At 48.3% G+C, this 25,532-nt stretch overlaps 1 protein-coding gene across 4 annotated transcripts in view; it reads right to left on the bottom strand.

Annotated features, from left to right (window-relative positions):
* Nucleotides 1-1,210: 1,210 nt before the first annotated feature.
* NDRG3 (NDRG family member 3) overlaps nt 1,211-25,532 on the bottom strand; it is a 65,210-nt gene continuing 40,888 nt past the window's right edge. For 2 of the 4 annotated variants that reach the window (XM_074842887.1, XM_074842888.1), the window contains 14 exons: nt 15,058-15,163; nt 14,232-14,352; nt 13,644-13,706; nt 13,284-13,344; nt 11,434-11,520; nt 10,826-10,882; nt 9,541-9,644; nt 9,077-9,142; nt 7,393-7,444; nt 5,970-6,017; nt 5,255-5,290; nt 5,115-5,166; nt 3,256-3,294; nt 1,211-2,748 (listed from right to left, as the gene is read on the bottom strand). In XM_074842887.1, coding sequence (XP_074698988.1) covers nt 2,570-2,748; nt 3,256-3,294; nt 5,115-5,166; nt 5,255-5,290; nt 5,970-6,017; nt 7,393-7,444; nt 9,077-9,142; nt 9,541-9,644; nt 10,826-10,882; nt 11,434-11,520; nt 13,284-13,344; nt 13,644-13,706; nt 14,232-14,352; nt 15,058-15,163 — 1,071 coding nt within the window. In that variant the 3' untranslated portion in view covers nt 1,211-2,569. The remainder of the gene's footprint in view (nt 2,749-3,255; nt 3,295-5,114; nt 5,167-5,254; nt 5,291-5,969; nt 6,018-7,392; nt 7,445-9,076; nt 9,143-9,540; nt 9,645-10,825; nt 10,883-11,433; nt 11,521-13,283; nt 13,345-13,643; nt 13,707-14,231; nt 14,353-15,057; nt 15,164-25,532) is intronic. The other 2 variants (XM_074842889.1, XM_074842890.1) reach the window with 1 other exon arrangement.

Genomic DNA, 25,532 nt, shown 5'->3' with positions numbered 1-25,532 from the left:
TCCAAATTGCGAAAATTTCATCTATTCACTCTCCTGGGTTCCTTGTCCACAGGCAGCCTGTAGCTCTGAGCTCTCTTGCTCTACATCATCATAAACAGTACTCGGCGAGCTCGCACCAACCCCTGCTGTGGTATTATTTCCTCTAACTCATTTCACTGTTATTTTAATATTGTGTTTGCCTTTCCTTTGGTCTGTTGCTGTATTTTCATAAGGGAACTCAAGGAAGAATAATTTCTCAGTGTCATTAGCTGGAATTAAATCACAGTGCTGCATGTACATCAGCTCTTCTCTTGCATACGTTTGCTTTGCATCCAGCACTTGCATGTACCAGCAATGAACTTCATGGGGTAGCTGGTAGCCTGGTCTCCTCTCTTCTACAGACTCAAACTTACCATTCATCACTTCACTACTCACCCATTAATACAACTGGCCAATTTCTCCCATTTCTCACCTTTTGTTCAGTTTGCAATCCATGAAAACACTTTGTCTCACTTCCTGCAGCCACCTCCCCCAAGGTCTTCAGAGAGTCGAAGCAGGGGGCTGCGGGAGCCCACCCACGGGCATGGCAGCAAGACTGGGACTAATCTGTGACCAAGAGTTTAACCCCCCTGCAGGCCCAGCAAGCTTTCGGTGTGAGTTAAGATGACAGACATCTGAAACTTGAGAGCAAAACCTGTATCTGAAAAGCAGAAGATGAGGAACCAGTTGTGTTAACGACCGGCTGCTGTGTGTTGCTCTGCCTGCACTGGGCCACAGCGCAGGGGGCAGACGCAGGGACAGACCTCACGCTGCCTCCCAAACCGCCCCCCGCCTCCTCCGGTCACCACAACCGCCTCAACGGGGTGTCACACCTGTAAAACCCGCTGGTGCAGAGCACTGTTCGCCGGGGAAGGCAGCTCCCAGCGCTCACCTCTGTTTGGAGGCAGTTCTTGGCAGCGTGCCTGTTTCGCAGCAAACCATCATTTAGTCTCCACTCTGTCAGAGTCAGAAGTTTCTTTCTGCATTCTGGCGGAAGCCAGCTCTCCAGCGCCTTCAGACAGCCGCCTCCAGGGGCCACGGGGCCACCCAACTGCACGGCCACCTCTCGCAGGAGCTGGCCACTGCCGGCCCTCCCACAGGAAAGAGTTTGCCTCCCGCAGTAGGAGGCACCAAAACTGACAAAACCAGCCTGGGTGTTGCATCATGCCAAGAGAAACACGAGCACACAGGGTAACAATGAACCTCAGTTATAGCTTTATTTAATAACTGGTACAAAGTGCCCCTCAGGCAGAGTCTCCCAGTCCCATTCCCTACCTGAAATGGAGCAGAACATGAGTGTGACCCTCAGAGGAGCTGGCTCCCAGCGAGTCAGGGCTGCTCAACAGTTAAGAAAGGATGTTTTGCTCATCTATCAAGACCTGTAGTAGCCTGACCACTCATCCCTTTTCTCCCATTAACAGCTAGACCCTGGCATGCAGCAGGCATTTGCCTCCCGCCCTCTGTGACCCAGCCAGATGTAAAAAGGCAGCAGAATTGTGAATTCCACAGACAGTAAACAGCACCTGCACAGAGGCATTCACTGCTCACACTTGTGACCTGACTCACACGACGTGCACGGGCTGGCCACCGTGTACCTTCACTGGTGTTTGCTGAGCCTCAGTTAATACCCTGTGCAGACACCCTGCCTGGGGCGGGCAGCAGTGGGAGGCAGAGCTGGCAGTGCAGGAGATTCCTGGGTCTCCACCTGGCAAGGGCATTGCTGCCTGTTTTACAACCTGATGTGAAAGATCCACCTGTGCCAGGGTAGAATAGTGACTAGGTGTAACTGCATCTGGCCCTTCTGCAGCAGAGGCAGAGGGTCAGCAGAGGTGGGCTGGAAGCCAGGGCTGCTGTAGTTTAATCCCTTGTACTCGGTTAATAGTGCACCTCGGTTAGTTAAGTTTACTTGTTAATTGCTTTGCCCCTTCAGGAGGCTCAGGTAAGAAATCTGCTCCTTCTTAACACACATACAGAGATGAGACCAAGACAGTATTTCTGTTTGTCTTCCCCATGGCTGCCTGGCATGCCAAGAGAACACAAAGACCTTCTGGTGGGTTCTGTGCTCCAGACACAGACCTGCCCTAGAGTACTGCCTGCTCCAGCGCCTGGACTTTCACATCATCACGGTCTTGCTTTCCCACATCCCACAGATGCCATACCAACTGCACCACAAGGGTCCTTTAGCAGAAGCACAACTAGAAAGCAATTCTAAACCTCACAAAGCCACAGAAATTATATTTAAATGAACAGGGGAGACAACGGCTGTCATCTGGATTGATATACAGCACAGACAGGAGATGGTATCAGCATGTACAGTAACGTGACTTACTAAGACCGCGGAATGTTAACGAGTTTAAAGAGGCTCTGATGCCAGGGGCATACAGAAAGGACCAAAGTAATGCCAAGTACAGACTACCAAGGAGGTGGCAGCTCAGATGGGCATGCACAAGTTAGAGAGAACAGTTAATGCCATGTTGGATGAAATGCTAAATTCTGAGTGGGTTCAGTGGGGGCAAGTGGAGTTTTCTGAATCCAGAAGAGGGGCTCCTGCCTAACAGGATACTTCCATGGTTTGAGGTGCATCCTGGAGGTCAATTCCTTCTGGGGTTCCAGCACTTCCTTCACCATAGTTGCTAGTATGAGACCGGCTGCGGACGCTCTCGCCAGAGCCCACGCTAGAGGAGGAGTGAGTACGGGAGCGCATCAGCCTGGTCATACTAGCTGCTGGCACTGCAAGAAAGAACAAGCGTGGGACTTAGAAAAAGGAAGAAGTTCCTAGAGCAAGTACCACAGTCACTCAGATATGTGTCACTGGGTAAGCACAAAAAGAGCTATACCCTCAGGAAGAAAACTCACTCTTCACTGCCAAAATTAAGTCTTTGCACGTCTAAAGCACAATGTTTAAGGCCCAATTTCAAAAGGTCCAAGGTGAGCAAATGTGTAACTGATCATTTGCAAGTGCAGTCATGGTGAGTGTCTGTGCAAACCAAGGCAGCTGTTGTACCGATGACCTTTTGAAAGTCAGTCTTGTCACTCTAGAAAACCACAGAGCTGAAGTCATGCAACAATCAACAAAATACAAATGAAAGGTGAAAAACCATAGCATACACATTGTACAATGGATCAGCCCAGCCCGCAGCAGGCCAGCAGGACATGCCGAGACAGAGCAATGCACCCGAAGAATCATTCAACTCCGTACACAGACTTGGGCCGAGGCAGATGCACAGTTGAAGGTACCTGACTCAGTGCTTAGGTGGCTGAGCTGCACATAAGGGACTGGAAACAACATCAGACAAGGAAAGGGATGAATACAGGAAAGAGCCAATTAGTTGCGGTGTGTGACTATAGCAGCTGCACTGCTCCTGGGATCCCCAGCCATTCTCCCTTCCACTCCCAGCTCACACACTGCGCTGAAAGCTCCCAATGTTTGTGAAAACAGGTGCTAATGAGCATCTCAGGGAGATGCCAAGCTGATTCAAAACTCCATCAGGGCCAGATCTCTTCAATGCCTTTAGCTGGAAATTGCAATGTACCTGGTGACCCTACCTCCCCCCTGCACACACCACAGCTGCTCAACGGAGATGCCATTTTCCTATGGCGGGGAAACTGGGGTATACTCTGTAACTCCAGACACAGAACAGAGATTGGTCTTTCCTTGAGTCGACAGCATCAGATTTCCGCTACAAGCCTCCTGCAAGGCATCACCTTCCACAGGCAGCCCCAGCTGTTTTAGCCAACATGCAGAAGGCACAAGAAGAGCTGTTGCATGTCTACAAATGGCAAGCTACTGATTTGTTTCTCTCTTGTTCTCCCCGAGAGAGAACTGGCCGAGCTCAGCAGTGCCAACACAGTCTTGCCCACCAAAAATGGGAAAACCATTCTGGGACTATCTACTAATTCCAGAAGTAGAAAATTACCCCTTGTCCTCCCCAGTACTGCGCATCCTATTTGCAAGAGATTTCACCCCCAAAGTGCTGCTGAAGTCCTTGCTCTGATGACAACACTTGCTGACTTTACTAACACCAGGAACACAAGAGATGTGAATGTTGAAATGCTCGCAGGCTGTGAGGTTGAGGGAGCCTTCTCACACGGCACCCTCCTCTGGGGAACCAGGATCTTCTGGCCAGCCTTGGAGAACACAATTGTCCTACTACGTTCACATCAACTACACACAGCTCTAAGGAAAAGGACAGCTTCTTCTGAGCCCTGACACCCATGAGTTGGCAAAGAACTTCTGGCCGTGTGGAGACCATTGGGAGTGTCACAGCTGCCACAGTGGCCGTGCTCAGTCATTAATCAGCCACATGAACCAACCCCTCCCATAATTCTAGCTTTTGAAGGTTCATCATCCACAGAAGGGAACTCCTAGCCCTGGCCCCTGGCAGGCAACAGAGCTGTGCCAAGGTGTTTGCAATGGAGACAGAGTTGCTTTAGTGCACTGAGAAGCCCTGCTCCTGAAGTCCCCCAGTCTCTGGAGTACTGAGGGTGAGGAGCTGAACAGCTGTCAGCTTGACACACTCAGGAGACAATGTCTTCTGTCTCCAAGCACAAGGAGGAAGCCACAGGGCCAGCACTGGATCAAAGCACAACTGAGCTCCCTGGGTGTCTCAGAAGTTACCCAGCTCTCTGGGTTTCATTCTGAGATAATCACTTATCCCTGGTGAGACTCTGAAATAAATAGGTATGTCTGAAGAGAAAAGAAAGAGCTCTCGTGCACCCATCACAGCCGTGAGGCTGTACTGCTAACTCCTACCCCCCAGGAGAAGGTACACACAAAAGATTTCAGATTTACTGTTCTCAGGAGCACGCTTTTCTGGACTGGCACAAAGACGGACTTACAAGGTTTTACCAACACCAGCAACCAAAAGGGGTCACCACTCCAGCTGCAGTACAGATTAAACACATGTCAGGGAACAACATCGGTCTGCTAAGGCTTGTCAGCACGCCAGTTGATTTACAGTGTGGATGGATCTCCTGGCAACCACACTAACTCATGGGTGGGGACACAGATGCCAATGGGCTCAGATGGACCAGAAAGGCTGAGTTCCCTTCACAACAACCCCGCTCCAAACCACAAAATGATGTTTGTCACTTACTGTAGCCCATTCCCTGCACAAAGTACTTGAAGGCTTCAGTCAGCTTGCCAGGCTGTGGAAACAAAGTTCAGCTTTAGTGGGAGCAGAGCAAGGGGCTCTGTCCAACCCAAATGCCGTGGGAGAGCTGAGGCATTTCTCACCTGAACCACCTGGGGCAGGCCCCCGCAGTCAGCCATCTGCAACAGGAAACAAGAGGGAGGTTGAACCGTCCTTCCCACCCCAGGAGGACCCCAGAACCAGGCCAGCACTGCCCCCCCTCCCCGGGCTGGCGGCGCCAGGCTGCACTGCTGCGTGAGGCACGCTTCTACCCTCTCGCCTCTAAGGCCGAAGCAAGGCCTTGGCGACACGTCTTCCAGGGGCCTGTTGCTGAAGGAACCCAGCACCTTGGAGGCTGCATTGCCAAGCGATCTCAGGCCACTGAGAGGCTCTAGAAGCCCAGGAGTAACCCCCCACCATCCCGGCTCCTCCTGCCCCTCTTCCCAAACCTGGCACTTCACACTTCTACACAGCAGCCTTCTGGCACGCTGCAGAGCCACACGTGAGGATGGGAAGGACGGGTATAAAGCTAGAAAAAGTGATCTTGTTGCTGGCAGAGAGCAGGGAGGAGGCAGGGCACCTCTGCTAACTTTCAGCATGTCTTCCTTGCCAGTTGAAGATAACAGAGAAGTGGCAATGACGCATGGATTTGGGGACCCCCTGACAAACTCTTCTCTCCCAAGTCTGGCTCCACGCAGCAGAGAACACAGACCTGAGTAACTGTCCACAAACTTCTTAAAGCTAAATGTATGGAAGGCAAAAAGCTAAGTGGAACTGGCCTCAGCAACAAATAATGTCTTTGTGCAGGCTGGCACTCACCTTCAGAAGGGTAGTTTTGGTTGGGTCAAGACGTGAATTGCATTCAACCTAAAATAAAAGGAGAAAAGTGGGACATGAAAACGTGAACAGTCAGATGTAAAATGTGGGGCAGCTGCACCAGAGGCAGTGGCTGTCTTCAGCAATGGGAACTTCTCTGGGGCCAAGAAGGACTGAGCAAGAAAGCAGAGAGTGTGTAGGAAGAGAACAATGAATGAAGGATGGGGGCATGAAAGGCAGGTGTTCTCATCCAAGGGGACCTTGTGGTGACAGAATGTCCCTGTTCCAAGATGCGACCATGACTTCAAGGGAAGTCATCCCCTGGTTTTAGGGATGCACCATGAAACCCTGGAGCACCTTTTGGGCTCTGACAGCAAGACTGGAGGGAAGGAGATCACTCAATCCCCAGGCCAGACAAGGAGGCCACAGCCACCTCTCCTCTGTAAGGATGCTGCAAAAAGGAAACAGGTGGGTGCCCTATAGGAAAAGCAACATCAACAGGGGAGTAAGGTGGGAACCTGGGCAGCCAGATAGGCAAGCCAAGATCCAGAAGACCCTACCCTGTCCCCCAGCTGTGGCTAGGGAGCAATGAGAATCCTCAGGGATAGTATCTAGCAAAGTTGAAACTTGCAGAATGTCTCAGACTTCCAGACCAGACTGATGAAAAGGCAACAGGCCATGACCAGACAAAGCTCTGCAGCAGTTCTCCAGGCACAGCTTCTGGGTCCAAGCTACTGCTTTAGGAGACTCCTACACTCTTCCAGGTTTCTTAAGACAACTTAACACAAACCCCTGGTCTACTGACAGCCACTGGCTGAAGGGGAGGAGCAACATCCACCACAACCACACTGCACTGTGTCATGCCCCACTTACAACTGTGCTGGGAGGGAAGTGGGTTATAGGTGTCTGCAGAGAACAACAGGAAGGAGATGGTTCTAAGTGCTGACTTCCCTATGATGCAGTGCTTTTGCAGAGCTCTGTGTGACTCCCCTCCACGGGAACTGGAGTCACACTGCTTATTTTTAAACCCCAGGCAGCCTCAGTACAACAGCAAGAGAACAGTAAATCATGACTTGAACTGAACTCCAGGGCAGCAGCCTGGGCGAGTCTGCGGAAAGATGCAAGTTCTGAAAGGGGTCCTCTGCAGCACCTGTCGAGCAGGATGCTCGGGCACAAGGACTCTTATTCGGATCCTGCCATCCTCACCTCAGAGCTGCCCTGCAGGGCCATTAAGTCTCCCAGCCCTTGGCTCTCCCACTAGTGGCTGACAGGTCTCAATAGCTGGGGGACTAGAAAAGAGCTTGGGACAAAGAGCCACTTTCTGTGACCGGTTCTGGGGAAGGTGAAAGCACTGCTGGGTGAGGCAGGTTTGCTAAGTGATTTGTGGGGCTAATGTCACGAGAAAAAAGAGTTCATGTATACGTACCACTGCTTCCACGGCAGGTGAGTTGTCACCAACCACTAGCAAGGCAGGGCACCTGGTCAAAACCCGAAACAGAGATGTTACTCACAGTGTATCTAACGGACTTCTGAGAAGGTTGAGCTCTGTGAACCAACAGCCTCATGAAAGGTTAATAATGCTCAGCAAAATCCCTACCTGCCACCACACCCTGGCATTTTGTTGCACCAAAACATCCTCCAGGGCTTGCACATGCACCCATACTGTCCCCACCATGCACACCAACTGCCACTACTGTTGCACACATGTTAAAAGATGTGCCTAGGGCTGGGAGAAACACCATCCCAGGCTGCAAAAGGGAGCACGCTCTCTGAAATGAACATCTGCTACAAATTTAAGAATAACCACATCCAACAGAGTTTTATGCATCTGAGACTGGCTACTGCTCAGTACTGTACTTTGGTTTGGACTTTAGAAAGAAACACAAAAGATGCTGGGGAATATATTGAAAAATGTCACGATATCAAAGCCTTTGTTGGCAAATCTGTGCCTTCATATCCATTTTTATAGGTATTGTAATTCTAGAAGAACAATTAGCATTCAATGTGTAAAACATACATGGGAGGTCACTGACCAAATGGCTGTGAATTTACACTATTCATTTACAGATCAAGATAAGAAAGGGGTGGCTAGTAGCACCACTTTTATATGTTGACTAGGTGACAAAAATTAGACTAGAGAGGCTGTGAGCCACAGACCTCAGAGCCAGTGGAGTACCACCTCTAAGGAGACAGAGGATCTACCTGCAAGTCTACTGGCACAGAGATCCACACTTCCACAAGATATATTTTAAGGGTCTGCAGATCCCTGTGAGTCACTTGAATGGACAGACAGTGCTCTGTGCCTTACAGCTACCTGCATGACAGAGAGCAGCACGACTGGCTTTGCCTGGAGACCAAGCAAGGAAATCCACATCTTTTAGGTTAGCCAGGATCTAGAGAGTTTGGCTGCAGAAGCCTAAAGCATTCCTGGGACTGGCAGGAGCAGAATTCCACATAATTTTCAAGGAGCAAAGAGCAGAGCCCAGGCAGCAGTCTCTAGCCCAGTCCAGGCATCCTGCCTCAGCACTGCAATTCAGAGTCTTCCTGGGCACTACAGGTTGGAGATAATTTTCCCCTTTTACTTTTTTGCTTGGAATCTGAAAATTTACTTCTACTTCCCCTGTGCTGATTATCACTGGTTCTCCAGGGTCTGTCCCTTCTCAGCTGTACCCTGTACAGACTATCCCCTCCCAGAATTTTTTTGTGTCAGTCACTGCCAAGGTGGGAAAACACCACTGCATTCAAAACCCACTGCTGTCTCTGGGAGAACTGTGAAGGTAACTTTCTTCGGCAAGGTGGGAGAAGGCAGTCAGTGGCAACAAACAAAAATCTGCTTCCCTAATTTTTCATGCAAAACAACCAAACTAAACAGCTCAGCAAGTAGAGTGACTGCTGGGTGGATGCACTTACTCCTCTGACCCTGCCTTCTGGAGAATCTCAGTTCTGAATGGAAGGGCTTCCAGCCACCTCTGCCCCATTCCAGCTGACAGCACTGCACCATGACCTGGGACTGTCTTGAACTGCCTTCTCAGCTTGGGCTTGCTGAGAAGCAGCTTTTCTGCTGAAGGGACTGCACAGTAACTGAGATAGGCTGATTTAGAGCAACTTACTTGAGTGTTTTTGCAGTATTTTCATTGATGCCAAGAACTGGTCTCTCAATTTCCAGGTCTCTACGACTGAAAGACAAAACAGAACAATTCTCCATCAAATCAGCAGGGTAAACTCGTTATTGTGGCAGCATACAAACTCCAACGAGGAGTGCTGGCTCCAGCACCCAGGCAACAGGTTACAACTCCCTGTGTCATGCCATGAGCAGGAGGCCCAGCAGTCACTGCTATAAGGGAGGATCGCTGCTCTCAGGGCAAGCCTGCTGTGTGCCTAGAGAGATGATCTACTGAGGTGTGAAAGGGTCATTCAGGCATGAGGTACTGAGCTTGGCTCAGGATAATGGCTGAAGACTAAGCTTAGGACAAAGGTTCATATGACGTAATAGCCAGTAGAGGCTATATGGCAGCAAATCTACTGAGCAGGGAAGCTATGGGAGCAATCTAGCAGACAAAAAGGTATCCTGTACCTGTTGTATGAGGTGAGGAACAGCTGAAGGTTATCTTGGTTAATGTCCTGTGCAATATGAAGCCTGTATGTTTGGATCAAATCTAGATTTGCCTGCAGTTCCTCCTGTACAAAAGCAGAAAAATTGAAAGACAGGGAACTTCATTTTTTCACAAGCAAAGAAATGATACTCATAAAAATACTGAAGCATTAAACTGTCTCCATACACATCATTCCCCTGTGAACAGTAACAGAGAGGGCAGCGACTCCAGACTGCATTAGTACCTAGGCTACATGGAGTGTTTCTGTGACATGGCTGTCAACATGCCATACTTTGGTAGTGTGACTACACCTTCACAAATGGCAGCGCACGTGCTGCAGCAGGAGTCCAAAGGTATCTTGAGATGGGATAAGTTAGCTCCCGAGCCTCAGTAATGCTTACACAGATACAAATCACTCTGGTTTAGGAAAGTCTTCTGCTTATCCTTCATATTAAAGAAGCAAAGCTTTATGGGTAAGCCCCAAGACTGGGACCAAAGGAAACTTTAATCCTAACACTCAATCTATGAAGAAGCTGCATTCCAATGAGAGCTAGAGAGACACGGAGAGAAAAGGGAAAGCAAGGAAGCACTACATAGAATGAAGGGGCCTGAAAGTGGGGAGAGAACAGCACATGCTCTAAGCAGGAGGAAGCTACGTGACCCCTTCCAGTGCTGATGTGTGCTGTGGCAGGAGGGCTTCAGGTCAGGGACTGATCTGCTGCATGGCATATACAGTGTGCATGAGGCACGGACCCTTCCAGCTGCCCAGTAAGCTTGCTGGTTGGGAGCCAGCAAATCCCAGACAGAAGGCATTGCTGTATCCAAAGTTTTCAGGAGGGGCTGGTTTGCATGTGCTGAAACTGAAGGGAAAGACGAAGAGCAGAATGCAGCAGTTCAACAGCTGGACACATGCAATATCCCACTGCCAACTCCCAGCTGATCTGTGTTCTACCCACAGCCCAAGTGCCTCCATGCTGGCTGCCACTTGCAGACAGTTCCCTGGACACCACAAAGACAGGAGTTCTAGCACTAGTGTGTGGGACACTACTTCCTTAACACGTCTGGAGACAGTCTGGGCAAGCGTGAGGATGGACATGCTCCCTGCAGTGTGCAAAGCCCTGATGCGAGTCTGACACACAGAGAAGACAGTACTGTCTGTGGCAACCCTTATTTGATGGATCAGAGCTATTTCAGAGCGGGTGCATTCAGAAGTTATAGCTCCATGTACACTTGCATGGGCAACGTTAATACCTGCTGGGTACTTACATGACCAAAATGATGCGCCAAGACAATATCCACTATGTTGGTCGTCCAGCCTGAAAACTGAAGAGTGACCATGAATGAGGAGGGAGAGTAACTGGAAAACGCAGTTTCATTACAAATTTCAAAGCAGCTCCTCAAGAGTAAAAAAAATAACAAAGAAACTATTCAAGCAATATAAGAAACAAACACCCGAAGCTTGGAATGGGCATGCAAGGCTCCAGAGAAGCCTGTGCACACCCAACACACAGCTCTCCTGAAACTTGGAACCCTGAGTAACAGCAAGTGGCCGGAATAACAGAATAATTAAAAGATCCATTCAACCTCAGCCAAATGAAGCCTGCAAGCATGAGTACCAAACCAGGGGAAAGCTGAGTGTTCAACAGCCACCCATCTCCAAGCAGTTTACCAGGATTTCTCATTCACATATGATCACACCCACCCCTGGTCCTATGGTGGAGGCTGTACTACACCCAGACTGAGAACACAGTAGGGACAGAAATGAGGTTGTACAGTTTTTGCCATAAAGTGACAAATTCCCTTTTTATTCTTACTCTACACACTGTTCGTTAAGCACTGTGGAGAGGAGATGTGCAGGGGAAGGAGAATCTCACCTTGGATGCTGCCCAGTCAATCCAGCCCTTTGCACATGGATCAACATTAATAAGAACGAGTCCCTCCACCAGGTCTGGGTGGCTGAGCTGTGGGGAGAGAGCACAGGCACACTCAGAAGGATGATTCAGCCCACACGTTGGTCACAGAATCATCTAGGTTGGAAAAGACCTTGAAGATCATCTAGTCCAACCATTAACCTCACACGGACCGTTAAAGGGCAGGCACAGCAGCTGGAAAGCTTCTTGCAACAGGAATAGACAGTAAAATGAAGACTAAGTGGGGAGCTCCTTCTGTGTGGAGCAGCCAGTGGCCTTGGCTCCCAGCCAGACCTTCCTTGTTCAGTTGTCGGCACTGAGGGCTTTGACTGCTCACACAGCACCTGCAGCCTGGGCAGACCTCAGCAATGTCTTCTGATGAGCCACACATCTGGTGCAGCCACAGATCCTGCTCAGGCTCCTGTGTACTACAGGGCTGTGAGCAGTGACTCTGCTCCAGTCTGACACCTCCAGGAAGGACCTGGACAAACTCCTGTGCCTGGAGAGCACCTCCTTCCACTCCTCAAGGAAGAGGCAGTCTCCTCCCCTCAAGGAAGGGGCAAATGGCAAGATTTGGCAACTGGCACAGGAGTTGGTGCTGAGGCCCCACAAACACCTGCAGCCTGAGCAGAGGCCTGGGACGTCCCAGCCTCAGGGACACCCGGCTCACACATCATGGCACCCCACACTGCCCCCCGCACACAGACACCCCTTCCCCTGCTCCAGCCTGGCATCACCAGCACCCTGCAGTTTACCTTGTGGGGGGGGGCGTGGGGAGCACGGGTACAAAATACTTTGAGAACTGCTTGCAAACACAAACCCAGCGATCTAACACAACCAGAGAACTTTGATCTCTAGGCTCGCTCCAAGGCTGAAATTTTACTCCAGCTCTTCTGCTCCACTGTATAGATTAGCACCGGTTAAGCAGAAGGAAACAACTCTGTCCTCAGCAGGAAACTGTCTGCAATCCAGGTAGCACCGCAAGGGCTTTCTGGGACTTCACTGAGCTGAGATCAAAGGCTTATTTGTGTGATCTTCTCTTTAGCAAGACTGCAAACTATGCAAGGCAAGGAACAGAGCAATCACCAGTGCCCCACGCTGCCCCAGGCTCAACCCTGACTGGAGGAAATGGGAAGCAGAGAACGTTTTATAGGAGGGGCAACTGCACGGTGAAGTGGCTTTAAGAAGCAATAATGGCCTAAATCATCAGCAACTCTCTGCACTCAACAACATGAAGCAAACTTTACCGAGAATGTCAGATTTCTGTGTTTTTTTAACACTATCTCCGAAAGACTCAGGCAAATTTCTGGGCTGCTAAACTTTGTCCACTGATTTCACATGCTTATAAACGCTCCACTAGAGAGAAATGTAGAAGTACATACCAAGATTAAGCTAGTACTCTCTTGTCAAACCACAGAGTGCAAAATCTACTTCCTTCCAGTGAAAAAGCACATTCTTCATGAGTGGTTCACCGCACATCACCAAATCAATTATTTGGTGTCACAAACACTGGAAACAGCATACAGTAATGCAGCCAGTCTTTGTGAAGACACAAGGCTGGATATTCCTAGCAGCCAGGATGGGCTCTGCTAGCTCAAAGATATCACATTACAATCTTTCCACGTCTGGCATGGCTTCAGAGTAACCTTGGCTGCTCCAATTTAACCATCCGGATGCAAAGTAGCTCTCACAAGGCCCCCTGCAGGCCTACTGTAATTACTGACTGCTACTTTGCTCGTGCCCCACAAATGGTCTGTTTGATCAGTGGAAGACCACAGCTCGTATAAGTCCCAAGGAAATGAAGAGATACTTACTGCACACCTGCTGAGGACATAAGCACCAGCTCCCAGTCCAATCCCAATGAAGCTTTTCAGGCTGAAACACAGGCATTTCACAATCAGCAAGGCTAACTTAAGCTCACAGTCAAAGCACCCCTAGAGGCAAAGCCTTTCCCCTCTCTGCATCCGGCTATTCACTTATGGTTCATTTTCAAAACATTCCAACAACACAGCAGCCATAATGATACAGAACCAGACAGTGCTAGGTAGGATAGGAGATGCTCAGGCCTCTTGGGACAACTCAGTGAGCATATCAGATGTTGCAAGCAGAGAGAGGGGTAGGTGCTGGAATGGCTGTACCCAGCTGGCTCACCCCATTTCCTGTCAGAGACTTACTTCAGGTGCGTCAGAACAGCAGGCAGCATTTCAGACAGTTCATCCATACTGGGATACTGGTACCTGAAAACCAAGAGAGACTGAAATCAAAGCACCTCCAAATACAGCTCAACAGAGGTTACCTTCCAGTTCTACCCAAGGCAGGAGAGACAAGGAACATCTGACAGGCATGTGCATAGGTGATTATTTTGCAATGATACTGTATATTGCAGCCAACTGCATGGATCTCATCCCTCAGAGCAAGACTAACACAAAGCTGTGTTTTTTTGGGCAGTCAGACTTCAGTGGGAGGATGGACAGATGAAGTAAGGAATGCCAGCTAGACTGCAGTGTGCTGGGCTTATGCTCAAGTCAGAAAGCTGGTACCAGCACCCACCACTAGCGAGGGCTTTACCCATGCCTCAGTAATAACAGAGTTCCCTGAATGCTCCCTGGGAAGCCTCCTCATCTTCCCATTTCCTCCGCTCCTAAAAGCTGCCTCCCACTACACTCAGCCTGGCAGTCCCAGCTGGCTTAAACTGGGTGCCACCCCAGTCTAGACTGCAGTTCAGACCATGTCTGGAACAAGGGTCTCTGCAGAGCTCTTACCCAGATGGGAATGGGGGGGCTCCTTCCTGCTGGCCTGGTGCATCCACATGGCACACAGCAAAATGCTGAGTGATCTCCTGCATGTCTTCGAAGTTAAAGAATGTGTTAAAACAGGATTTGTCTACAACAACAACAACAAAAAAAAGAAATGAGACATTTCCTGAAGTTTTATTGTGATCCACCCTCCAAACACCACGGCACACACCTGCATGAGCCCAACCCCCCTGCTGAGTCTGAGGGGCAGTGGGTGCTGGGTGACACACGCTGCTGTGCCCCGCTGACTGCAACGCCACAGCGAGTCCTAGCAAAGCAACTGCCACGACTGGAGGGCAGGCAGACAAGTGACACCCCAGCACGTGTGCCCAGGAAAATAGGGCCTTGCAGCACTTAGGTACTCACAGTACATACTGAGGAGCACCTGTGTGAACATTAACAGTACATGTTGGGTAGGAAGACATGTGGAAAGAGCATCTGAGCCCGCTAGAAACACTACACTACTTCTGCAGCCTTGTAGAAGGAATCTGCTCACCTGCCCAGCATCCGGGGAACAGATGCCTTGAGGCAGCTCTATCACACAGTGCAAGAAGTCAGTCAGAGCACTCTAGTGTGGTGGGTGGACCTATTTCCACCTTGGCACTACCTTTCAAGGGCTGTTGGAATGGACAGGGGCGTGCCGCATGTTTTCTCTCCTGCAGACCTTTTTATCTTTTTACCCTGGAATGGCCTGTCTCATCTCAGCTCCAGGCCAGTCCTGCTGGTCCCCACACTCAAAAGCAAATACCACGAACAACCACTTTTTCAGGGTCCTGGGAATGCAAGGGCTTACGGTTGAGGCCAATGTCATGGTATGTGAGGATGACAGGTCTGTTCCCCTTGGGTGTGCCCCGCATGGTGACATGGACCACTCCAAAAGCTGTCTCAATGTCATGTTCCTGCAGAGAGAGAAGAAGGAGCCTCAGCGTTACATGCGCTGCCTGCACTCCAGGGAACCCTAACCGAGGGAGAGCAGCAAGGGCCTCATCCACACTTGAACATCGCTCTCCTATCCACAGTTGGTGGCTCAGTACAGCTCTTGCAACCTTGTCAAATCTCTCTCCAACCACTGCCAAAAGCAGGTTGCTTTTGTACAGGTGTGTGAAGGGTTTGGGACTGTGTCTTCCTGTGACCAAGATCTCACTACAATGGCCTTTAGTGATGTTGCTGCACAGCAACAGAAGCTGGGTGTCATGTGTCCATCTGTCTCTGGGGGTTCGTAGCATCATGAATGCAGCTCCACGCCCACAGCCAAGCCCTCGCTCCCCAGCTGGTACCCTTCTCCCTCTGAGAGGGGTGGCTGAGCACTGGGCCTTAACCGAACGCTTTTTTTTCCCTGCTACCAGCTTTGCTAACGTGACAGTAAAACACCCTCAGACTCTTCCAACAGCTGTCACAGATACAGGAGGTTATGCTGGTTTCCAGCTAGGTATCAGGTAGAGCAGTTTCATGACCTGTTTCATGGATTATTTGCCAGCAAATCTATGTGCCTTTTCCCAAGCAAAATATTGAGGGCTTTTTGCACTGCGCTTTGCATAAGAGAACAAGAGAACCACGAGGCCTCTGGGTACTGCTCCAATACTTGTCCAGTGCAGAAACAGAATCCACAACCCCACATGACAAACACAGAAGTGCCCATGAAGTTGTCTGAGTGTAACTAAAATAGCTGATCTGGGATAACTATGGACTTTGGAAAAGCTGTGGAGACGGCAGTGAGGCTGGGTACACAATGTCATCTGTAAGTCCTTTTTCTTATCTACAGAAATCAAAGAGAGACATGCTCTGACTTAGAGACACTGTAAAAAGCACCAATTATTTTCTCGATATTAAAATATCTTCTTAGGGAATAGCTTCATGGTTCAGCCTAAAGACAGGACATTACAACCTCAAAAATCTTTTTTACTAGTTTACCCAAAGTATGTGATTTTTTTTTTTAAACAGTAATTTCCAATAACCTGAAAGTGATAAGAACAAATACAGGACAGGTGAGAGTACATGGCTTGCAGCACATCAGAAGTTCACCTTGGCCCTCCCTTCTGGGCACTCCCAAGGGCTGGCTGTGAGCCAGACTGATTTAGGTCTTGCAGTGAAAGATCCCCCTCCCCGTACCTGTACTTCTTTTCGGGGGGGCTCCAAAGGCTCTCCCCCTCCCCCCGAAGTGTGGCAAAAGGAGCAAGCTGTCACAGCCAAATCACCCAAGGTAGCCTGAGGCCTTCTCTAACTTGGCTTTCAAGGATAAAAACACACACCTCTGACTGCCCTCGACCTCAGAAAGGGGCTGGGTTTTACTTGCACGCAGCTGTTGCATTGTGCACGAGGAGAAGCTGGAGCACCTACAAAGCAGCAGTGACCTGCCTGCCCTAGAGGCAGCAAGAGAATAAGGCAGTGAGTGAGGTTGTCGAGCCTGATGCTCCCTTTTCCTTAGGAGGGGGCTGGGGGCCAAGGTAGGAAATGACTAGTCCCTGTGTGCAAAGCGAGTCTGAGTCCGCACAGCAGGACTGCCTGCCCTTACAGCAAGGGTGCACAAGGAAGCCCGGGACATAGCCTCCGTCTCCTGAACCTCCAGAAAACCACCAGGCTCTGCCCCTTGCCCATCTTCTTGGCTCTCTGGACTGCTCCAAGCTGGGCAGTCCTGTTTGGTACTCCAGAGGGACATGGTGTGCAGCCATAGCAGTGGCCCTCACTTCAGTGTTCTCCAAGTTCGCAGGTGTTAGTTAAGGAGTCCTTTAACAAAAGTGGCAACTTCTGGATGATGCCAAGGGTGGCCACTGGCAGTGCAGGTGGCTGAAACAGCAAAGTGCAGCACACTCACGGAAGAGCCCAGTGAGTGCCAAAGCAGCCGGAGCTTGCAAACCCTGGCTGTAATTCCCTGTGCATCTGAGCTAATGAAACAGTTCACTGCCATTAAAAGCAGGTGCCTCTGCCAGCTCTGGCAGTTACTGGTCTCTTCCATAAGCAGCTTTAACTCACTGACCTGGCAGGACCAAAACCAGCTGCCTTTTTTTTTTTTTTTTTTTTTAATCTTACTTCATTAGATTTCTGCCAGGTCAGTGAGTTAAAAGACTCACAGAGAGGTCTCACAAATGCTGATTCTGGCTCAGAGCCTGAGGGGAGTGCATGGGGTGGTACAAGAAATAACCCTGCCCTGAGCACAAGGCCAGTTAAAGTGACTCATGTCTCATGCACCTCTGGAGAACTACGGGGGGGTTTATAAGCAGCAGCAAAAGGTCGACTATCATACAGAAGCACAAAACCCAAACTGAGCCAACAGTGAGAAAAGCACAGAAATTAACAAAAGAGCTGATGATATTTTAAAAAGTCAGCAATAGTGTCTTTACTGGAATTACATTCAAACCTACTGCTAAGGTCACATATGCTTCCACTAGGTAGAATACTGGACAGGGTTCTAGAAACAGAAACACCCACCTCTCCTCAGAGCTTCTGTTCAAGCACCTCAATGTGCTTCATATTGCAACACCCTGCATTTTTGTTTTCTGAAGTTGACCTTGGGTCTTAGCTCTCTAGTGGGGAAGGAAAAGCGTTTCCTTGAGCTAAAAATCAATCCTTGCCCTCCTACTTACTTTGACTTTGCAGATTGTGTAAATTGCGATTTGGGGAAATGAGTTTGTCAAGAAGAAGTTTTTCATGGCACCAGCCTAATTTCAAGGGTACTCACCTCGCTACTCCTTCAATCATATTAGTGATTCAAACACAGGGAACATCCACTGAAGATAGAATCAACTTGAGAAATCCCATCTTTAACAAATCTCAGTGAGCAGCACTTTAAAAAATTTAAGATGCTAAATCTGCAAACTTCTTACTCTGCCCTGTACAGTGATAAAGCCTTAGACTGGGAGTGCTTAAGGTTATTTCTTTTTTCTCTCGATAGTTCCCAGGAAAGGTGTAAATCCTCCTTCTGGGAAACAGCTTCCTCCTTCTGCTTCCTCTGGTTAAAGCCTTTCACGTTTTTAAGGCTTTTTCCAAGCTCTACAAAGCAAGTAGCAATCGCTACATTTGAAATAAGGGGTTTCTACATTCCCTTCACTTTTCAAGCTACACATTGCAACATCATGCTGATCTCCTTTTCAAGATTACCTGGAGAGATAAGACTTTTGCCCCTAGCTTCCCTACAGGTAATTCTATCTCCATTTTTCCAGTGAACTTTACTTTCTCTGAAACTTTGCCCTGCAGCTTTAGGGCTTTAATCTTAACCTATGATTGCAAAGAACATTTTCAGGCATCACACAATTACAGCACACATGAACCTCCCTGTCACCTGCTTTCCTCCAAAGCAGCGGTCGCCCACATACCAAAGCCAAAGGACAAGCATGAGGCAGGTGCTTAATGCAGAGCTTAGGTATCATGCTTAAGATGGCAGTGATGGTCTCTACACTTATAAGATACAACTGCTACCTTGAATTGGCCAAAAAAAGGTTATTATTTCATTACATCATTACTGGTTTATTATTCTTCCAAACATGGAGCAGAATAACCCAGTTACGATGGGTACCAGCGTACTCAGTGGGAGGACAGCAGCTTCGCAGGCTGTAGCCTCTGCCTTTGCCAAACATGCTTTCTTCACGTCCTTCTCGTAGATGCACCTTCCCTGCCAGCCACCCAGTGAGATGTCCTGCCCATGTCACGCTGTCTCCATAACTGCAATTCTGCATATTCCCTCCTAGTATTTGCCCACTGCTATGTAGAAATGCAGTGTTGGAAAGTATCAGACACTCATCATCTTTACTTCTCAGACACTGGCACACTTTGTTTCTTGTCTCTGTTCAGGCCAGCTTTGACACACTGCAGCAGCGTAGCTTGAACGGAGATTCAAGGATCGTTACCTTGCAGCTAACTCCAGCTATGGTCTGAACACTGATCTGGTCCCTAGTGCAGGGAAGCAATGATAGGAGAAGGCAGGTGGTAAAGACGTGGCCAGGAGACAGCCAGAGTTTAACAGATGGGTGGTCTGCAAAATAAGGGAGATGAATGCAAGAGAAGATGATGATCTGCAGTTGTGTTTTGAAAAGCTTGATAAAATTTAATTTTCACTTAGGGACTGGAAACTTTATCAGAGGTTTCTCTGAAAAGATTTTATCTACTGCCTTATTTGTACAGTAGCTAAAAAAATAAACAGCAGCTGCAGACAACCTGCTGTAAAGGGGAACCCAACAGCAGAGGCAGCCCCGCTCTCGGCAGCCTGCTCTCGCTGGCCACAGGCACAAAGCTTGTGACACGCACATGCTGAACAGCAGCGTGCTGCTGGGGAGACAGAGCAGAGAGACGAGCCCTGTGCAGGCAGCTACTCTGATCAACTCAAATAAGCTGGGAACCATCGCTTCAAAAACCAGCAGTTCCCTCAGGGCATGGATGAGAAGAGCAGTGATGGAGGAGGATCAGAAGGTATGGGGAGCAGTTGTAGCTGGTCAGACCAAAGGTCAGGCTAGCCTCCTAGTCTGACTTCAAGAGCATGTGCTTGTGGAAAAATAAAATAGAGCAAGCGCATAGTGATAGTTCCTCAAACACCTGCATCTTGTAACAGTTTCCCTTAATTTTCCCAACCTCCAACAATCTGTAGGTCAAAAGAGACTTTCTGAACTGGAGGTATGTGACTTTGACTTTCTCTTCTGAGAACTGGGCAGTCATCCCCTGCGATCTATGCCTTTGGCTTCTGTCTCACCCTTTGAGCAGAAAAGCCAAAGCTTAACAATGTGCAGGGTCAAGAACCACTTCACTTCCCACCTTGTATCTGCTGGTTTTGCATGAGATCCCTCAGTTTGGAAGATGGAGAACAACTGATCCCACCTCCACAACCCCCAGCAGTGATGACCTAACAGCCGGTTGCGATTCCCCTCCGCGTGCCCCTTTCTTGGCTGATGTGCTCTGGACTATCTGGCCAGTCCTGGTACAGCAGCTTTTTTCTGAACATATTGTTGCTCTCCAAAACAGCCCCATCGTGCTCTGTCCTTTCTGAGACAAGGGGGCTGGCAGTACATCAAACACATGTGGGCTTGCTGTGGATTTATACAGTAGCACAATGAGGTTGCTTTGTTCTCTGTTCCTGATAAACAAGAACTGATTTGCTTTGTTGAAAGGCATGCGCCCCGTGCTGACATTTTCACTCATCTTTTGCAATGCTAAGGTCTTATGCCTCTGGGTTATCACCAGCCCTGAGCCTGCCCTTCTATATTCCACTGTAGGATGGTTTTACTTGATGTGCATCACACTTTGTTTGCCCAAAGGCAGATAAAGTTTGCCATTGCACCTTCCATCCCCTTTTCCAGATCATTTAAGAAGCACAGGTTCCAACACAGATGTCTAAGGTGCTCCTCTAGTGATCTCAAAGAAACGGTGAAAATAATTGCTGGGGTTTTAACCAGTATTTCATCCATGAAAGGACCTTTCCTCTGACCGTATGGCCACCTAAGTCCCTTAAGACTTAGGGGTCTTGGGCCGCCTTTGGTAAGGGGTCTTGACTTTCACAAATCCAAGTAGGCTGCATCCACTGAATTGCCTTTATTTATACGGTTACTGACTCCTTCAAAGAATTTCAACAGCTCTGCAGAGCAGGACCTCCTCCCTTTACAAAACCTGCACTGACACTGTCCCAATATTGATCCATGTAATCCATCCACTGTACTCCTTGCTAGCTTTATCGGTCTGTCTGGCACAGCTGGCCAGTGAACTCCCAGCACTCCTCTGGGAGCTGTTTGAAAACTGTTACAGGTGAAGCACTGCAGTCCTTGGGCACCACAGGAGCTTCAACAGAGGAGCATAACCTCTCACTGAACAACTCAACTATTGAAGGACTAAACTCATTTCAGTCTCCTAGGTTGATACATCCAGTCCTGGCAACTTCCTCTAAAAGCATGTATTTTATCTTTTTTACAGCCTCTGCACAGGCACTGTGGTTGAAGGCAGGGTCTCTGCTGGCTCCCCACAAAGAGCATTGCAACACTGTTGTAACCTCTCTGAGCTACATTGTGGCAAGTTTGCGTGCAGAAAAAATTAAAATTAGTTTTCTGCTATGGCTAGATCTTCCCTGAGTCCTCCTTTCAGAGCCTGAGAAGTCAGTAGCACTCTCCAAATTCTCTCACATGGTTCCATTTCTGATAGGTCTGAAAGAGGACTGTTACTTTTTTCCCTTTGCAAGTCTTTGTTCCAAATCCCCTTTGGCCTGCTTTGTTCTGTTCATATATTTAATCTGCTACAGTTTGTAACCATTTTCTCCAGCTGTTTGAAAAATGCTTTATTTCAATAGCCTCCATGCCCTTCTGCTTAGTCACGCTGGCTTCCCTGCACCATTTCTCATGTCTGCTGTGATAGATGGTGGGCATTTGCTCTCTCTTTAGCTTATTTTCAATAAACTTCTCCATTTCTGTCCAGTTCTTGTACTGAACTTTGAGTGCAAAACCAGTGAAGTTTTCTATGGTTTGGTGTTTTCTTCCTTTTCCCCCAAGGATGTTGATCAGGAGCACATTATAGTTCCCATCACAGAGCAGCTCTTTGAAGACACTGTTCTGAACACATTTCTCTGTCTTTCTCAGAATCACGTCAATGATGGCTTCTCCTCCCTGGGGCTCCATAACCTGTTGCTCCATGGAAGTTTACAGCTAAAATGGAGGATTGGTGTCATGTCCCACAGCCACATCTGAAGCTTTCTACCCCTGTCCTGACTCCTAGCCTTGTAGCTTCTCTGATCACCATCTTAGGCACTCACTCACACAATTACAGACAAAATGTAAGTTTCTTATTTAGGCCTGGGATTTCAGTCTAAGGGGAATCTAAGGTATTCACTGACATCAGTTAGAACCAAATCAGATCAACAAGTTTCCTTTACCACCCACCTGCATCTACCCTCTCCTTCCTGTACACTGTATCCAAGTATTAGTGTTCCACTGTCAGTGTCCACCAAGAGGGACCTCAACTCTCTTCTGTGATCTCACACAAGAATACAATAACCCTTGGCAGAAACAAAACAAAACTGAGATTTTGGGTGCAACTTCTTGTTACAGATTGGCCGACATGAAGTGCTATCAAAAAGAGTCCCTCTGCCCTGCCCCATGTCCAGTGAGCTGATGGTCTCATGGAACCCTGCAAGCGGGAGCGCAGGGCTGGGTTTGCTGTCCCACTACATCCAGACACCACAGCGACTGACCCTGCAGCCATAGGATCTCTCATTCGGATGGAAGGTAAGCACTGTGAGTGTACACACGGTGGCAGAGGCACTGACTTGCCTTAGCTATACTATACTTAGCTATATGTTAAGATATACTTTCAGGTAGGGGTTGGGCAGAAGAACAGATAGTGGCCAGGGAAAGGCCACCAATGCTACCGACCATCACTGAAACCCTGTGATTTTTGCTACATGCTTTATGGTCCCAGCTCCTGAGAACCACTGCCCTTAGTCAAAGAGCCCTACACTCTAGAAAATGAAATGTGGGTGAACCATAAAGGCTCAGACACCAGAAGGTGATGACAGAACCCAACATCAGCTTTAAAACATTTGAGATTAAACACAAGCAGGAACTGCTGGCAGGTATTCCTTGCTGGGGATTTGCAGAAGGTCAGACTAGACTGAGACATCATCCTATTTGGCCTTAACATCTTTGAATGATTCTTAAACTGAGGAGGAACACACACCCCCAACTATGACTGCCAAAGTCTAAATTTACTGTGAGACTGATTATGGGAAGTAGTGGGTGCATGCCCAGGTGTCAGAAGGTTCAAATGGGGGATTCACCTCTGACTGCCACCCTCTGCCTTTGGCCAGAAAGGGAAGCAATGACAGTGCCACTGACAGGTGCCACAGAAAATGTATTAAGAATAAACATTTCTGAGTGAAGGAACAAGGCGTCCAGCAGCAGCTCCAGGGGTGCTAAAGCCTTGAGCACCAGAGACTCCCAGGCAGCAAACAGAGGTACCCGAGTGCCAGACTCCAGCAGTGCAAATTCCAGCCACGCTCCATCAGCTTCAGGTCACAGTGTGATCCAGAGCTTAAGTTTTAAGTTATTAAAGTCTTAAGTTTCACAGTGGGAATGATTAGTGATGAGAATTCATATTACCAGTGCTTTTCACGACTAATTTATTAAGATTTTTTTTGGCATTACCAGAAGGAGTTTTACTCCCTACATGAAGCTGCTCAAAGCTAAAAATTAATTCCCTGGAAAAAACTGAGAATTGATTTAATTTGGAGACCGACAACAAAGAACACATCTGTGAAATGCCTTCAATTTATTTTTTTTAATATTCAAATCTGGCAGAACACAGAGCAACAAGGTGTCTGTTGCTCACATTCTGCTCAAGCTCGTTCAATGTCTGTACTAGTAGACAGGTAGAAACATCCCAAAAAACCTTCCAGCATAAGGACACTCAGATCCTGGTTCACCTAAGTCAAAGAAAACTGCCACTGCTGCTTTGCTGTGATGTGGAGAAGACGCAGATTACTCAGGTCAGGTCTTCCTCTTTTTCAGTGATACTGTAGCTACAGCTATTACTTACTTTATGTTGTCTTTGCCAGACTCGGCAAAGGTGGAAAACAACTGCAGCATGCTCCTTGGGCAACCTCACAGCTATTAACCACGAAGAAATTAGAGATTCCATTGTCTTGCTTTTTCAACAGCTGCCCTCAAATTTCTACACGTTACTAAAACAACAACACAAACCATGCCTATAAGCTAAGAAAAAAATATTGTAAGACTGTAAAACATCACCATCTGGTAACTCTTATCATTACATTACCACCGACCTTAATGCAGTTGGTAGGTAAGTGCTTACCACCTCCTCTCTCTGCAAAATTATTTTGGAAATAGTAGAGCTGAAGGAGACGGCTGCGTGGGAAGCAAGCCTAAATCAGATTTAAAGCAACATCTTGAACTAAATTATTCATTTCCATACAGAGCAGAAATGTATTAATAGAAAACACAATATCATCTATGCGAGCAGGCAATGGTTTCTACTGCTTTGTGTAATTGGATTAAGTCTTAAATTAGAGAAATGCTGGGTGAGAATCAAGAGCAGCAGAAGAATGGGGTACGTAATCTGGTTACACAAACGCAAAAGCATCAGGAGACAAAGGTGCTGCTGGGCTATCCCCAGCCTACTGCTCTATATACAAACACGGGTACCTGTTCCAAAGGCACACGATGCTGAAGGACAGGCCCAGTGCCTGTCTATAAGCCCTTCTCACGCTGTGTCAGCCAGAGAGAAATGGCAAGTCACCTCCAAAACAGAGATTCTGCCAGAGAACAGATACTGGCTCTGCAGTCAGATGAAGTCAAGTACTTCTACAGAAGTAGAGCTGACAGGTTGGGTTTGTGCTCCCAAATCAGAGACCCCAAACTCTTACAACCACACAATATTGAGACCAATAAGCAATCAGTGATCACACCTGCATGTCGGAGATGGAGCAAGATGTACTTCATCTCCTGCTCTGCCCTGTGTTATAAGAAGCAGCTAAAGCCACAACTTTCTCGCGCTCCAGTCAAGTGTCCAATGTCATAAGCAAGGCACCCAGCCACAGGTCTAGGAATACATGGTGCTTCTTACTCCTGCTCGGAGGGTGAATCCCTCCCTTTCCCAGCTAATGCAGGAAACTGGACTGGCCTAGATCTGTAGTAGTTCAGGGTGAATTAAACCCCTTGCAGATCAGTTCTCATCTGCCCAAGTCTGTCAGTGGGTTGGTTTTTTCCAGCACTCTGCACCACTACTTTGAGTATCAGGTTGTAGGCTTCCCCATGGGCTGCAAATATAACAGGTTGATGGCTCTAACATTCTTCCATCCCCTGGACAGTAGGCTCAAGGTGCCACAACCTGCAGACAGACAGCCCTTGTAAACCTGAACACTACACAAGGAAGATCCGAATGTGCTAATACACAGGCAAGTCTAAAAATATTTTGCATGACTCCTAGATGCCAGATCATCTTAACCCCTAAAGGCAACCTGTAAGATAAGCCAGGGGCCATGTTTCCAGTCAAGGACAGTCCACCTGCTGGCATGATGTGCCGCACTACATTTCAGTATCTTGCTGAAGCCCATGGGCATCTTAAAATCTTCTGCAGAAGAGAAAGCAGGGCCATGTTCTGCATCTCCAAACCTTCAGTGTCCCTGGGAACTAGAACTGAGTCTAACTGCACTGAGTTATAACTCATATTGCAATTACTCATTAGCTGCTCTGAAATACCATTAATGGGTGTTGCATAACGGATGGAAACAGATCAGCCACTGTTAGTGGAAAGGCACCATTCATTTTTCTGAAGGCAGGAAGAAGG

This window comes from Strix aluco, chromosome 17, assembly GCF_031877795.1.
Source record: "Strix aluco isolate bStrAlu1 chromosome 17, bStrAlu1.hap1, whole genome shotgun sequence".
In the NCBI taxonomy this organism is placed as follows: Eukaryota; Metazoa; Chordata; class Aves; order Strigiformes; family Strigidae; genus Strix; species Strix aluco.
This window is presented reverse-complemented; position numbering and strand designations above follow the sequence as displayed.